Below are 14,045 nucleotides of genomic sequence, written 5' to 3'. Positions count from 1 at the left end.
TCTTATTAGAAGTACATGAATCCTACTGTGCTATGGTCAGTCTAAAAGGGAAAAAGTAACTTTTTTTTTTACGTTGACTGATTGTATTCTTTTATGTAATAAATCAAGGGTTGCTTCATTTCCTCTTATTAAAGCAGACCAGACATGCGTATTAGTCAGATATTCTCTCCATATTACCATATTTACATCTAGTTCATGCAAACTGGTCTTTTAGTAAACCACAAAGCATAGTAAGCATCTTCAACATTGCAACATCAATATTGAAAGTGAAACACAGGACACAAAAGCCATGGGTGAATGTTTCTTTTATAGAATAGGATTTACTTCTTTTCACAATGTGTAGTGTGAGCCTAGAACAAGCCAACTATTTGTGTTATTGAACCTATTTTCTTCAGGAAATAGTGGGATGAGATCCCTGTATTATAATAACTAAAACCCCATAAAATTGATGGGCTAAATGGCTTCCACTTATTTGCAAATATCCTTATGTTCCTCACTTGAAAATCCTGGTTAGAATCAATAAGAAGGTTTCATTTAACAGGTGGGAGTCAGAAGAAAACAGTTTTGTCAGAGATACATTCATTTCTTTTCTTCATTACTTTGTCTGTCAACAGCAAACGAACACGATGTTAATCTGTTGCCTTAAAATATGAAAAGGTTAAATCCCCTACACAAGAACAACTCCTCACTGTTCCTCTACTGTGATTATGCAAATGGGCTGTGCTGGCATATTGTCATTTTGTTTGGGGGGAAAAAAGAAAATATATACATTGAATCACAGTTCTAAGAAATCATAATGCTATTGCTTTCATAGCTCCACAATCACAGTCTTTTAAGAATTCTTCCTTTCCTAAGTCCTGCTTTGACATTTGAACTGGGTTGTAATTATAGAATAGCAGCTCTTGCTGTTCTGACAGCTGAATAACTGTTGCTCTTAAATATCTTTAATGAGAATAAACTTTTACTGAGATGCTTGTTTTCATAATATTAAGGGAATTTCTGAGGTGTGAATATATTAGAGAAAAATGACAGATAGCTTTCCTAAAAAGTATTTACTGTAAATGCATTAAGGACCTTCAAATTGATTTGGAATTGAAGTTGATGATTGCTAAAGAAATGTGCTCATTGTCAATCTGGGAATCAAATTCCCACTGTGCAAATCCTTGCTAATGGCTCTGAGCTCAAGGCCTGTACACCATTAACAGGAGGTTCCAGAGCTGTAGCTCCTGGCCCTGTAGATGCAATCCATGACGTGTCAATTTTTCTATTATTCTTCTCTTTCTATTAAATGTTTCCACCATGTTCATTGCCAGTAGGTTGCTGACATCCCACATGCAGTGTTCTCTCATCAGAAGTGTGTAAATCTTTTGAGATACAGTATGGATACATATTGAAAAGAACACCCACCTTGTCACCACTTGGAAATTACAGGAGAAGCCCCCTGGAAAACAAAGAGCCTCTGTCGAGAAAGGACTGGGAATTCTGGATTGGCTGGATTGGTGGAAGTTTTGTGAAACCCTACTTCTCTGACCAGGTTCTCTTAACTTTGTTTTAAGTACAAATACGAATATAAATTGTGATTTCACATAATACATAATATCACATAATATCTCCTGAAAGATAGTCTTTTTTGTTAAATACAGGGGTTACTGACCAGATGTTACATTTATTTCGTTTCCAGTGATGACTATTTTAAGACAAGGATAACAGGAAAAGGTGGAACTTAACAGTATGTTTTGGGTATTTATGGAAAAAAAATACGACTTCAGTTTTTTTAATTTTTCTGTTTTAATATTATTGTTTTTAGGAGTAGTAGTACCAACAATCCTAGAAGCGTTAATACAGTATATCCGCTAATTTATAAATAATAGTACGGATTAAAATCACAGATTGCTTCTTCATGCTGGTTGCTTCTTGTTGAATAAACAATGGAAGAAAATGTCAAAATGGGTTTGTGCAGCACTTCGATGGCTTTCTTGCTGTCCGTTTTTACAATTTTCCAAGAACACTGAAACGTAACTTTGCATGCAAAGATGTGTGTGTTATCCAAAGGTCACAGGGAAAACACATTGTACACTGATGAAAATCTGTACATTAACACAAAATCCTGATATCTTGTAACTTCGTAAAGTTTTAATGCATGCCATAGTCAGTTCCCTCTATCTAGAAAGGTTCATAAATACATAAACAGATTCAGCACACATTTATTAATCTGCAGGATATGCATCTTGTGGCACCACCAATCCAATTACATAATTTGGCTACAAGCCATTTCTTCATTAATTAATAATTAGAAGGATCAATGTACTGTAGCAATAAAAGAGCTGGTTACATCACATTACAGCAGTGGAGCTGACTGGAGGGACCACAAGTTGAGTAGCCCTTTACTTCTGAAACTTGGCTGCACAAACTACCGAGGTAACAAATCAAATTATAAATTGTATTGCCTGCTGAAGCCTACAACACAGGGATCAAATAAAAAAAATCACTGAGAATAACAAGAATCAAAAACCAAAGCTATTTATTGTTGTTTATTGTGCTATATGTTTAAGGTAACCTTGCTGGGAGTTTCTTGTTTCCAATTGTAAAACATCGTGAAAGTGATAAAGAGTTTAATCAGCAACAACTACAGCTATGATAAGAAAAAATGGCAACACTGATTCATTTTTCACATGTGAAAATTGATTTTCCAGCACATTTCTGCCTGTTGCTTGTTCGGGCTCCTATCCATCAATGCCAGGGGTCTCTGTTTTGACATTAGCTGTAATTACTGCAAGATTCTGTGTTTGATAACTCCCCAGGCTCCAGCTATTACTGAATTAGCTTCTAGCGAGCGGGGACTTCATCCTTAGTACGGGGATGGGCAGTCCTGGTCCTGGATGGCTGGTGAGTCTGCAAGGCTTCATTCTACCTCAGCTCTTAATGACCTAAACCGGCTCGTTACTGGCTTAACGCTGGGGCTTTGAAAAGTCCTAAAACACCTGCGGACTACTGGGACTAGGACTGCACTTCCCTGCACTAGCAGATTTGTAAAAATAACCAGACAAATGGCAGAGAGAGGATACATACAGATACGAACTCTCCCTTCCTTGAAAGCTAAGGGAGTTTAAGAAATGGATATATAGTCAAATCTATGTGTAAATAAAATACTGCAAGGGGGAACTGCCAGACTATGTACATCCACAGTGTTTAAAAAGGCAGATAGTTCCATTCCAGGAGAATGCTGAAGTTGGACACCATCACTTGCCTTGGTATGAAAGATTACAAGTAATGGAAGCCTTAGGGAATCCTCACTAATTCCCATTGCTCTGGAATCATTCCAATTTTAAGATAGTGAATTTATATTCAATCTATGCAAATTGGAATTTAAATATAGCAGGAGAGTTTGGATTCAGAGCAAGTTAATACATTCAGTTTTCAATCTGGCGGAGTGCACAAGGTCTGATGAGTTTAGAAAATACTGTGTGTGACAGATCTACCATGTAATCAAGGCTGATCACTACTGAAAGTAAGGAACTCACACCAACACAAATCTACAAGGTCAATGCTCAGAGATGCAACTTGTCTATTCTTTCACAAGCATTACAAACACACAAACTAATTTAGCAAGACAACAGAGAATGAAAGAAACTTTAAGGAATACTTGAGAGACATTTTATGAACAAGTAAAATGTAATAAATTAAGAAACAGATTCAGTGCTGCTGAAAAGCTAAGCTCTTTTGAACTTTTAAACAGAAAAAAGATGAGGATGTAGAGTATTTTCAGCTCTGTTTCAACTGAAACTCTATTTTTTTATGCCATTTGCTCTAACGTATTACATGGAAGTCTTCATGTATACATTCAGGTTTTGAATAAAACATTATGTATAAAAAATGAATATGCAGCATTTTGTAATTTCACAAAATGGGACACCATGTTAAGGGTCTGAATAATTTTGCAAGGTACTGTTCACATTTGTGTGGATTCTTTAAAATAAAAATTATTGGCCAGAGTGATTTTGACAGTTAACTATTATCTCATTATATGATCTAAAATCTGAAAGTCCAATTTTAACAATAACATTGAGTGCAGAGCCATCGCATCTGGCCACAGAATAACACTCGACAGTTTTTGACAAACAGAAGCAGATACTGAAATACTGTATATACCCCACCAGTGTATTCACTGCATGTGCTGTGTCCCACTGAACTGAGCTAAGAAAGGCATGTTAGTTGAATCAGTCTTCCACTGCCTTCAGAAACCATTATAATCTGATTCATTTTATTTCTGACTAATTTCAGTTAAGAAAACCACCATTTTTTTCTCATACATAAAATGAAGAAAATATGGGCGTCCATCTATTACATTTGCATTATTAAAAAATGTTTAATATACTTTGTTTAAAAAATAACATCTTAAGAACTGCAACAAAATTAATTTAAGGCAATGCATGGAAAACATCTAACTAATCACTATTTGTGGAATATATTTTTATTCCAAAACATTCTGAAATGTTTTTTTTTTGCATTAATCTAAAAAAGTGAAGCCATGAGAACTAAATATTGATAGATCTGTAGATGTAGTAGAATTATGGAATCGATTGCACAATACATCCCCCCTTTTTTAAGGATACGTATCCTCACGGTTATGATTGTGTTCACATAAGGTACAATTGGAAAATTTAAACATTTTAAACCCCAGTGTAAAGTCACAGTCTGCTGTGTTGTACACTGTCACAGACACTAAAACCAAAGTTTTAGCTGAGCTATCTGTAGCTTCTAAGTGCTGTCGTTGCACAATGTAATAAACTGTTTTTTATACTCATATAATTATCGCTATCTCGTAATTACAAGGTAAGGCACTATCCCAAAATAAGGAGATAATTTTCTCATAATTATTAGATGCCACATTAAATATTTTTTCCTTGATGGTAGCAACGCAACTCCATAATGTGCCCACATCAGGCTGAATGATAAAACAATAGCATTTTACAGTGCCACTCCTACCTGAGCATCTGTGCCCCACATACAGAACCAAGAAAGGATGGGCGTCTTTTGTATTAGGATATACTGTATTAAGAAGAGCTACAGTACTGTGTTTTTAGTAACAGCCTGTTTGAGAAAAATAAGTAATGTATTTTAAAACAAATTATGAGGATCGTCTTTAGAGATAACTTTGTAGCCCAAACCAGAGATCACAGTTTGCTAAGCCATGTTTGCTTGGGTGAGGTATAAGACAAATTCAACAACTTAGATACAAAATACTCTGTGAGGTTTTTAGTTACATTGTGTATAAGACTCTTTTGTTAAAGTTCCCATATTACAAAACTTGAGGGCTTAGCCTTTTTAGACCTGTCAGTAGGAAACACTTCTTACAGCATATTGTTCAGCTTGTTAGGGTATTTAAGAATCTCTTACAGCATTTTACAGTAGTGTTGGAAAAACAAGATTCCTGAGCAAATCTTGAAGTTGAGAATGTAGTTACAGATCCCTTCATTCTCAGGTACAGCGGCAGCAGCTTGCGAATCTCCTGAAGTTGAACACAGCTCTCCAGAGCTCAATTATATGTCTAAATGTTTTCCATGAGTCTTACAGACAGCACAGATTTCACACTGGAGCAGGTGTGAATTTCATATAAAGTGTAACAGTATACTAACTATTATGGCATAAGGGTAGTGTGGTTGCCTTTAAATGATCAATAACCACACAATTTTATCTTCTACTAAATAACTATATACTGTGCTGAACGTATAGATATTATTATGTACAGTGTGCCCCAGATTCTGTTTCTATACGGCCAGTCACTTGAACATGTCTTATACTGTAAAGATATGTTTAAATAGTTTTATAAATACGTAGGTCAGGAAGATCTTTGATATTGACAACAAGAATTTATGTACAAGCGAGACAGAATATGACATAAGTCTGATGCTCAATATAATATTACTAATTTATATACAATATAGTATTTAATTTCTGAATACTTCTCAAGAAACAGCAGCATGTAATTCACAGAACAGACTAAAAAAGTAAAAACCAAAAGACAAAATTAAATAATGGATTCAAGCAGTGAGCATCACAAACATAGTGATACTTTATCATCCATTGTGTAGAAACTGGACTTTGGCAGAATAAGGTGGCCTGAGTCAGCAGAAGATAGATAAGGTCTTAGGCTGCACTCATACAATAATACCTTAAGATAACCTGGTGCCATTCCATTCAGTGAGTACAATAACCTTAAAATTCATCCTAAATTTCACAGGGAAACAATGCATTTACAGAGGATGCAAGTTACAGTATGTCCTGAAGAAGGGTGTGTTCAGTTAGTACAATTGCTGCTGAATTCTGGACATACTGAAGTTTATTTTCTACCATAGGAGATCCTTCAGTACATAAAAATAACAGTAATCCTGAGGAAAAAAAGCCAATTCTGTAGCCAAAAGGCAGAGTAACGTTCTCAGTTGAGCAATGCTGTGCAGGTGGAAGAAAGATGCCCTTGTGAAGTTTATAACATGTAGGGGCTTTAGGGATCTTAAGAGAACTTTTAGGTTGTTATGGCTAATTAACCAGTTCAGGAAGCAGAGCTAGGGGGCTGTTCCATCACTCCGCCGGGACCTTAGTTAGCTGGAGTCTGAAGTCTTAAAGGCATCACAACTCAAGTCTTAATTAAAGGAAAATCTTTTTCTACATTTGTGTTCAAAAGCACCTTCCTTGACACACCACCTGCTTTACACAACTGAAGTCATTCCAGAAGCTTTTTGTAACACATTGGTTAATAGGTAATTTATGCTTTTTTTTTTCATGTCATAAACTTAAAGTAGGTATTGACTTGAATTTCTTTGAAATGTGTCATACCACATCAAGCACAGTTTAAAGATAATTAATTTGGATATGTAACTGTCTCTTCAACAAATATATTAAATCTATTGTGACAGTATAATAAAATATGCAAAACAGTGATGTAATTAGGTATATAAGACATACAGACCAACAATTAGTACATTTTATTGAAACCCTTGTACTGGCTTTTAAATAGCAAACACAAAGCACTTTTCAAACACTATCCATTGGCACAGTGAGTAATGGATGTGAAACAGGATAATAGGAACACACTAGGGGCTCATTAACGTATCTGTGAAATATTGAAATGTGATACGTTTGCTTAGGCAGGCTGGAAATTTTACTACACCTTCCTGCTTTCCAGTGGTAATTTACCATATATCAAGTTACTGACAGAATTAACTGCTTACCTTGAGAGTCCTGACACAATAGTTTCTGTGCCCGTATCCCCGGACCACAAGTTCCTTCACTGGGAACGCAGAGCCCTTTCTCGACCTCGTGCCACCAGAAACAGGCAGGGTCCTCACACGGGACGGACTCCACTAAGTGCGGACAACTACCAAATGTACCGGAGGGGTCTCGGAGCACCCGTCGCCATCTCTGCCTGAAGCCTGCAAACAAACGAACAATTCTGACGGACAAGTACATTCAGAGATCAAAACGAATCTGAAGACCAAAAAAAACATTCCGCTTTTTCCTGTCTGAGAATGATCTTATCTGAGGACTCTGTCAAGGCTGACTATCCTCACATAAAGGAAAGCAATGAATGCAGCATCTTCCATGCACACAATGAGGGGGTTGGATAAATTCAGGTACAGAAATCTCCAGAAAGAAATTCTAGTAAATGATAAGTTTTTTTTTCATGATTCACTACCAGAAGGTGTATCTGTTTTCCACAGTCTTTGTTGAAGCTCTTGTCTTTGTTCTCCCTGAATGAGTGGGGTTCTCTTAAGCATTGTGAAATAACAGTCAACTGCTGGATTTCCATTCCAGATGTGACACGATCATTACAATGGGATTAATATAATCGTGGGTGGATGTGCCAGACCGTACTGTGAGAAAGGTAAAAGACAGAGGCAGTATTTTAGCATCGTTCATAAGTAACCTCTAAAAATACCATGTGGAGGAGAACATGAGATCCATATTTACATTGGTAGAAAGACACATTAAAAAAGAAAATAGTTACATTCTATACAGACATACTGTAGGCTGATATAGGTATCTGCAATATTTTGTGCTGGTATTGCTTGTGTCTAGGAAATGCAGGACCACAAACGTAAACCCATGATTAAATTTAGTAAGATCTTTACGCAATACTCCTTGTAACACTTTATCATTTGGTCTTTATATACAGTACATAACATTTCAGTTATGTATATAAATTGATAATTTCATTGTTTTATAAACACAACTACTAATTACTTGTTAAATGAAACAAATTATGTAATTTTAGTTCCCAATACATTTTTAGACTGCACTATACTAATTAGATTGCTTGGAAATTACATCATTTGTATACTACATTAGAACTAATTAATCATAGCTATTTTATTTCAGATCTGAGCATCAATTGGTTTCTGAAGCAGAAAAAGAAAACAAGTTAAATGTATTTTGAAAGAATCTATTTTCCAGCTGTTAATTTACTTAATCTGAATTCTTTGATTAATGCCAAAATATTTTTCTGTTTTATCCTTGAATACTAAAATGTCCAGCACGTTCTTCTTTTTATCTCATAAAAGTATATTTGATAATGCAACAGCACCAACTTAGTCTTTTTAAATAATTATTCCTGTGGTACTTTTCACATTGCTAGAAGCAAAATAAAATACATATTTGTCCCTTCCAATCTGAAAGAGTTATCATTCTTAGCCAGGGTGTATGAAAATATGCTTTAAATGGTTATAGTATTAAGAGTGAAAAACATTGATTCAAAAATAGTTTCATGATTAAAATGTTTGATCAAGCAACAATACCTCTCCTGGAAACCGATGGTAACCACTGTGTCACCATGCCTACCATCACGTGATAAAAGTTCTATTTATACAGTTTATTGGAATTTCTCAATTTAGCATGAGAAAACTCCAAGATAGAAATTATGTTTTACTACTAGCTGTGTAATTTGGTGTGAAAGTGTGATGTACGGGGATTGCACTGTAGCAGACTGTAACCAGAGATGGGGTTCAGTCACCGGGGGTCACCCCATTCAGGGAAACACATTCTTCACACTCCTATAACAAAATAACTTGGAATCACCACCTATTTAAAACTAATGCCTGCGACAGTCAGACGTTGTCTCTCACACGACACTCATGGTTGTTAGGAACAATGAGAACGAGAATGCCATGAAAAGCTGAAGTGTTCGGAGAAAACCTCTTTCTCTCAGGAAAACCCAGGTCGTTTCCTGGGTCAGAACACCGATAAATTAGAAGATAGCTACTGATTGCACACGGCCAACTGGACTCCAAGTGAGGTCCAAAAATGAATTTTTATTTTTGGCATCGGGTTTTATGGACGAGACCCCCTGTCAGGCTATCCCAAAGGTAGGGATCCTTCACAGCAATGGGAGGGTCGGGGAACATGCTATCCAACCCCATTCCTGAAGCCAATACCCTAATGGCTTTAAAGGAATGACTGAATGAAATTCTACTATCCAGCTGAATTCCTCCCTCTTGTTTGTAACCATTCTAATGTTATTTAAAAAAAAGTGAAAGTTCAGTGAGAAAAATGTCCTCTGCAGCAGATCCCAGGAAATGAGTAATTGAAGAGTGCCACAACCATCTCCAAACTATTATTTCTGGCTCAGTTCACATACCCTTTTCCTTTTTTTCTACAGGTTATTTAGTTATTCTTACATTCATGTAATTCAATTTAAAATTAAGCTCAATTCAAACTGTATTATCTCTTAGGGGAAATGTGTTTTGCTGCAGAGTAAATCGCAACAATGCAACATACAGTAACAACCATTAAAAACAAAGTGATCAAGGCAAAGAATATGTTAGGAAATAAAAGACTATTTTACATTCTTCAAAAATGAAACTGCAAAAGGGACATCACGATTCCTAAAACCTACTCTTACACCTTGTAATCTCAACCAAATCAGAGTAGTGCAGATTCACAGAGGAAGAGGAACTCTTCAAAGCTTAATCTGAGTTTTTCTCAGTGCATAGTCGCCTTATCCTGGCAGGAATCGATGACAGTGACACAGAGCTCTTGCTCAGCTGCTCTGTCATTCTCTGTTTTTGTTTTCCATGTCTGTCAGTTGAGAACACATTCAGTTCCTACATGAACAATCTTAGAATGTAGTTTCTGTCTCGTGAATACACCAAGCATGCAACACACTTTGGATACTCCACAAAACTAAAGTACAGTACATATATAAACTATATACAGTATATATACAGCATAAAGGAACTTAATTCTCATAAGTGACTTTACCGAAATTTCTGTACCACCACTGTGCTATGGCACACCACTTTAGAAAAACTGAATTAGACAGACAAACAGATAGATATTTAGCAATTATGAGTCAACTGTTTTTTTTTAGGAAATTCACCATATATTCACTAGTGGCTGTATCACCAGCCGGGTGTGGGCAGGAAAGATGGTGTGTAGTTGTAATACCTCTTCTCCCAATTGGTTCCAAGCAGTTCTCATACATGCACAGGCCCCAGGGACTCCAGGCAGAGACCAGACACTCCTCTGCACAGGGAACAGAGCACTGCTGGACAGCGGGAGGCACAGGCCCTGGACACAGGTTCCCATTCACAGGCCTAGATACTGAGAAACAGCAATGGATGCAAGCAGGAATAAATAACTGCAATTTCTATTTAGAACTGAAAATGAAGTGAACCTACACAAAAATAAATTTAATTGAGGATTTGTTCTTGTTATCCTCTGGATATTTCTGTGCAGCTCCACAGAGTTCAACTTTAAATACAGCAGACTTCATCTTCAACTTATTTACTGTAGCATGAATTAATAATAATAAACTATTTATATAGCACCTTTAATGGTGGTGCTTTACAGAATGACAACAACAATAAAAATACACAATGCACAGTGAGAATAAACAATGAGATGAGGCAGTATACGGGGGTACTGAATACAGTATGAGCAGAGAGGTAAAGAACAGAGCCAGTTAAGTAAAGATTCTTCTAAAGAAGAAGGTTTTGAGTCTGGATTTAAAGGAGTTGAGAAAAGGTGACTCTCTGATATCCTTGGGGAGAGATATCCAGATATTTCTGGGCATCACAGGAGAAGAACCTGTCACTTATAGGGTGTATAAGGGTTTGGGTGACAGATAGGAGACCAGAATTAGAAGAGTGAAGGTTGTGAAGTTGGGAGCAGGATGACAGTAGTTCAGACAGTCACTGAGGAGCCAAGCCATTCAAAGCCTTATAGCTGAGCAGGAGGATTTTGAAGTCAACACGAAACTTGACAGGAAGCCAGTGCAAGGACTCCAATATAGGAGTAATGTGATCACTTGCACTAGACTGGGTCAGGATTGTGGCTGCCAGATTTTGGACATACTGGAGTTTCTTCAATGTGGATTTAGAAAACACAGTGAGCAGAGCATTGCACAGTACTCAATTTGGGAGAACACAATTGTGTTGATCAACATTTCAGCAACAGTTAGCAATAACATAGTCTGACTATATTTCTGAGGTGAAAGAATGATGTTTTGATAATATGTTGCACATGTGGGTTGAATGTCAAGCCTGAATCAAATATCAACCTGAAGTTTTTCAATTTAAACTGAAGCTCAACTACAGTACCATCCACAGATAGGGTTATACAGTAGCATTGGCTTTACAAAGTTGATAGGGGTGCCAATAAGCATGACTACAGTCTTGACACAGTTTAGATGGAGGAAATTTAGAGTCATCCATGTTTTTATGTTGGAAATGCAACTTGATGTTCCTGTGAACACTTGAGAAATTAATATTTTAACATATGCAGTAGAACCCTTTCACTATTTAGGACAGCTTCAAATACTCATATTCCTGCCTTTGTTTTTCTTAAGGCCTAGTGATATGTGCAGTACTAGAACCTCACATTGTTCTGGAAAAACCTTTTTAGAGACCACTTTTGTTAATCTCTTTAATTGAACAAAGTGAATTTTTTCACTTGAATTACTTACTCCCTAAATTTCCTTATTGGAGATCTCCATTCCAAAACAACCATCTGCAATCAATTTGCATTAGCTGCAGAAGAGTAGGTCATGTCTAAAGTAAACATCTGCGGTGACTCTTATTGATTGGCTCCTGGACCGCCATTGATTGAAATGTGCTTCTCCATGCAAGACCAGGTATCTCCTTTTTTATTTTTTTAAGAAATGAGAGATCAAAAGCAAGCCATCACAAACAACACCTCTCACGGACAATTGAATTTCAGATATTGCACTTAGGAATGTATTTACCGCAGACAGCTACCACTGTTAAGACAGATCACATAATTTCCTGTGGAATATAAAGTGGTTTATAAGTTGTAAATTATGCATGAAACTGTATTATGTAATTGGACTGAATATACATATGATTAGTGATGTGTTGAGGCCGTGGGAACATATTGGGCTTTGTTAAGTTAAAAGAAGATAAGGCTCTTATGAAGTGCTTTCACCTACTCGAAACAAACTCACATTTATCACTTGCACATCAAAAAATTTTAGTACAGTACTAACAAAAGTAAATAGGATATCTACTATCCTTTATGTGCAGTACCATATGCACTATTAAAATCACATGAAGTGGCTTACAAACCTCAAGACTTCCAGCTCATTGACTGAGCCGAAATACACTTGAAAGTCAGTCGAGTGTATGCCAATGTACTCTCAGTTCATTGCACAGGAACATCTTTTTTGATCTTTCTATTACTGTAAATAAGAATGGTCTTCCATACAGTTACACAGCTAATAGTTCAGATTATGGCATATCCTGTAACTTGAAATCTTGTGCAGCTGGCAACAAAAATAAAACATCCATGCCCAGACTTTATTCAGTGTGCTCGATTTCACCATTTTAACCACCAGACACATGGTGAAGAGCTTTCTGCTCGCAGTCATAAGAGAGATTCAGATTCACCTGCAGAATAAAATATACTTTCCTCTATCACTGTAACAATGTTTGTCATTCACTGCCTTCAGCAGTCATTCTTTTAAGATGCATCATGTACTGAAGCTGAAGAAAGCTTCTTGAAGCTTGATACAGTATGAACATTCATATGGTCTATTACTAATCAGTGGCTTCCAGAATTTTAGGAATATGATGAGATTCAGTGGGACTGAGCACTAGCCTAGATAATCCCTCCGTGCTGCAGTAATATCATTAACTACTGTCAGTAGTATTAGGAAAATAAATGTTCCCATCTTGCACATAGCTCATCTGTGCAGTGATAAAAAATGTATAATGGTTTCATTTATGTAAATGGAATTGCAGAAACAGAAAAAAATCAGAAGAAATTGAAAAACAGAGGCTGTTACTTCTTTTCTTGTGTATGGTGACATTTGTTACACCGCTTCTGATCTCCCTAGATAACTCACAGAAAGGATCAGTCCCCTTCAAGGAACAGGCAGTGCTGACAGTTCCATGCTGCAGTGGGGAGCAGCCAGTGAGAGAATGTGGTTCTGCACAGGATTCTGACAAATTAGTGGAACAGTTTCTACCTTCTTTCACTTTATGTGAAGCTGTGTCATCTGGGATCTGTACACAGTAGGTTTCTCTCATCTGAATCCCTCCCCCACAGAGTGCAGTCAGATTGCTGAGGCGCTGGTCCTGCTGGCTGAGAAGGGGGGTCACCTGACATTCACCCCACTCAGTGACCTTCCACATATACCTAGGAAAATGAATGTTTAATCCCATTTTTCTAGTGAATACAGTACTAAACAACACAGTGCCTGGGACATATATAAACTGAAAAAATGGCATAAAATATTCAAGTGACATCAGGGGGTCCATTAATTTTACATTTAGATATATTGTACATTCCTCATATTTTAAAAATGTTGTAAATAGAGATTTTTTAATGAAGACGATGGTCTGTTGTAATCTACCAATTACTTAATCTCATTCATTAGTTCATTCAATCACTTTCGTGGATGTTAATTATTTTAACCTTGTATTTTCACATTAGAAGTTTATTTCTAAGTTAAATTAATTTCCTTTTAATGTGCTCATCTGCAGAAGTGCCTAAGCGCCATTGTTCCCACATCTCTTTTAATTACAGATCCA

The 14,045-nt window shown here is 36.6% G+C and overlaps 1 protein-coding gene across 2 annotated transcripts in view; it reads right to left on the bottom strand.

The window, feature by feature from the left end:
* Positions 1 to 14,045, bottom strand: part of thsd7ba (thrombospondin, type I, domain containing 7Ba) — a 191,792-nt gene that overhangs the window by 92,371 nt on the left and 85,376 nt on the right. For both annotated transcript variants that reach the window (XM_015358247.2, XM_069196635.1), the window contains 3 exons: positions 13,481 to 13,650; positions 10,441 to 10,596; positions 7,230 to 7,430 (listed from right to left, as the gene is read on the bottom strand). In XM_015358247.2, the coding sequence (XP_015213733.2) occupies positions 7,230 to 7,430; positions 10,441 to 10,596; positions 13,481 to 13,650 (527 nt within the window). The remainder of the gene's footprint in view (positions 1 to 7,229; positions 7,431 to 10,440; positions 10,597 to 13,480; positions 13,651 to 14,045) is intronic.

The sequence above is a fragment of the Lepisosteus oculatus genome, chromosome 12 (genome assembly GCF_040954835.1).
Source record: "Lepisosteus oculatus isolate fLepOcu1 chromosome 12, fLepOcu1.hap2, whole genome shotgun sequence".
In the NCBI taxonomy this organism is placed as follows: domain Eukaryota; kingdom Metazoa; phylum Chordata; class Actinopteri; order Semionotiformes; family Lepisosteidae; genus Lepisosteus; species Lepisosteus oculatus.
The sequence above is the reverse complement of the archived record's forward strand: the minus strand, read 5'-3'. Positions and strand labels throughout refer to the sequence as shown.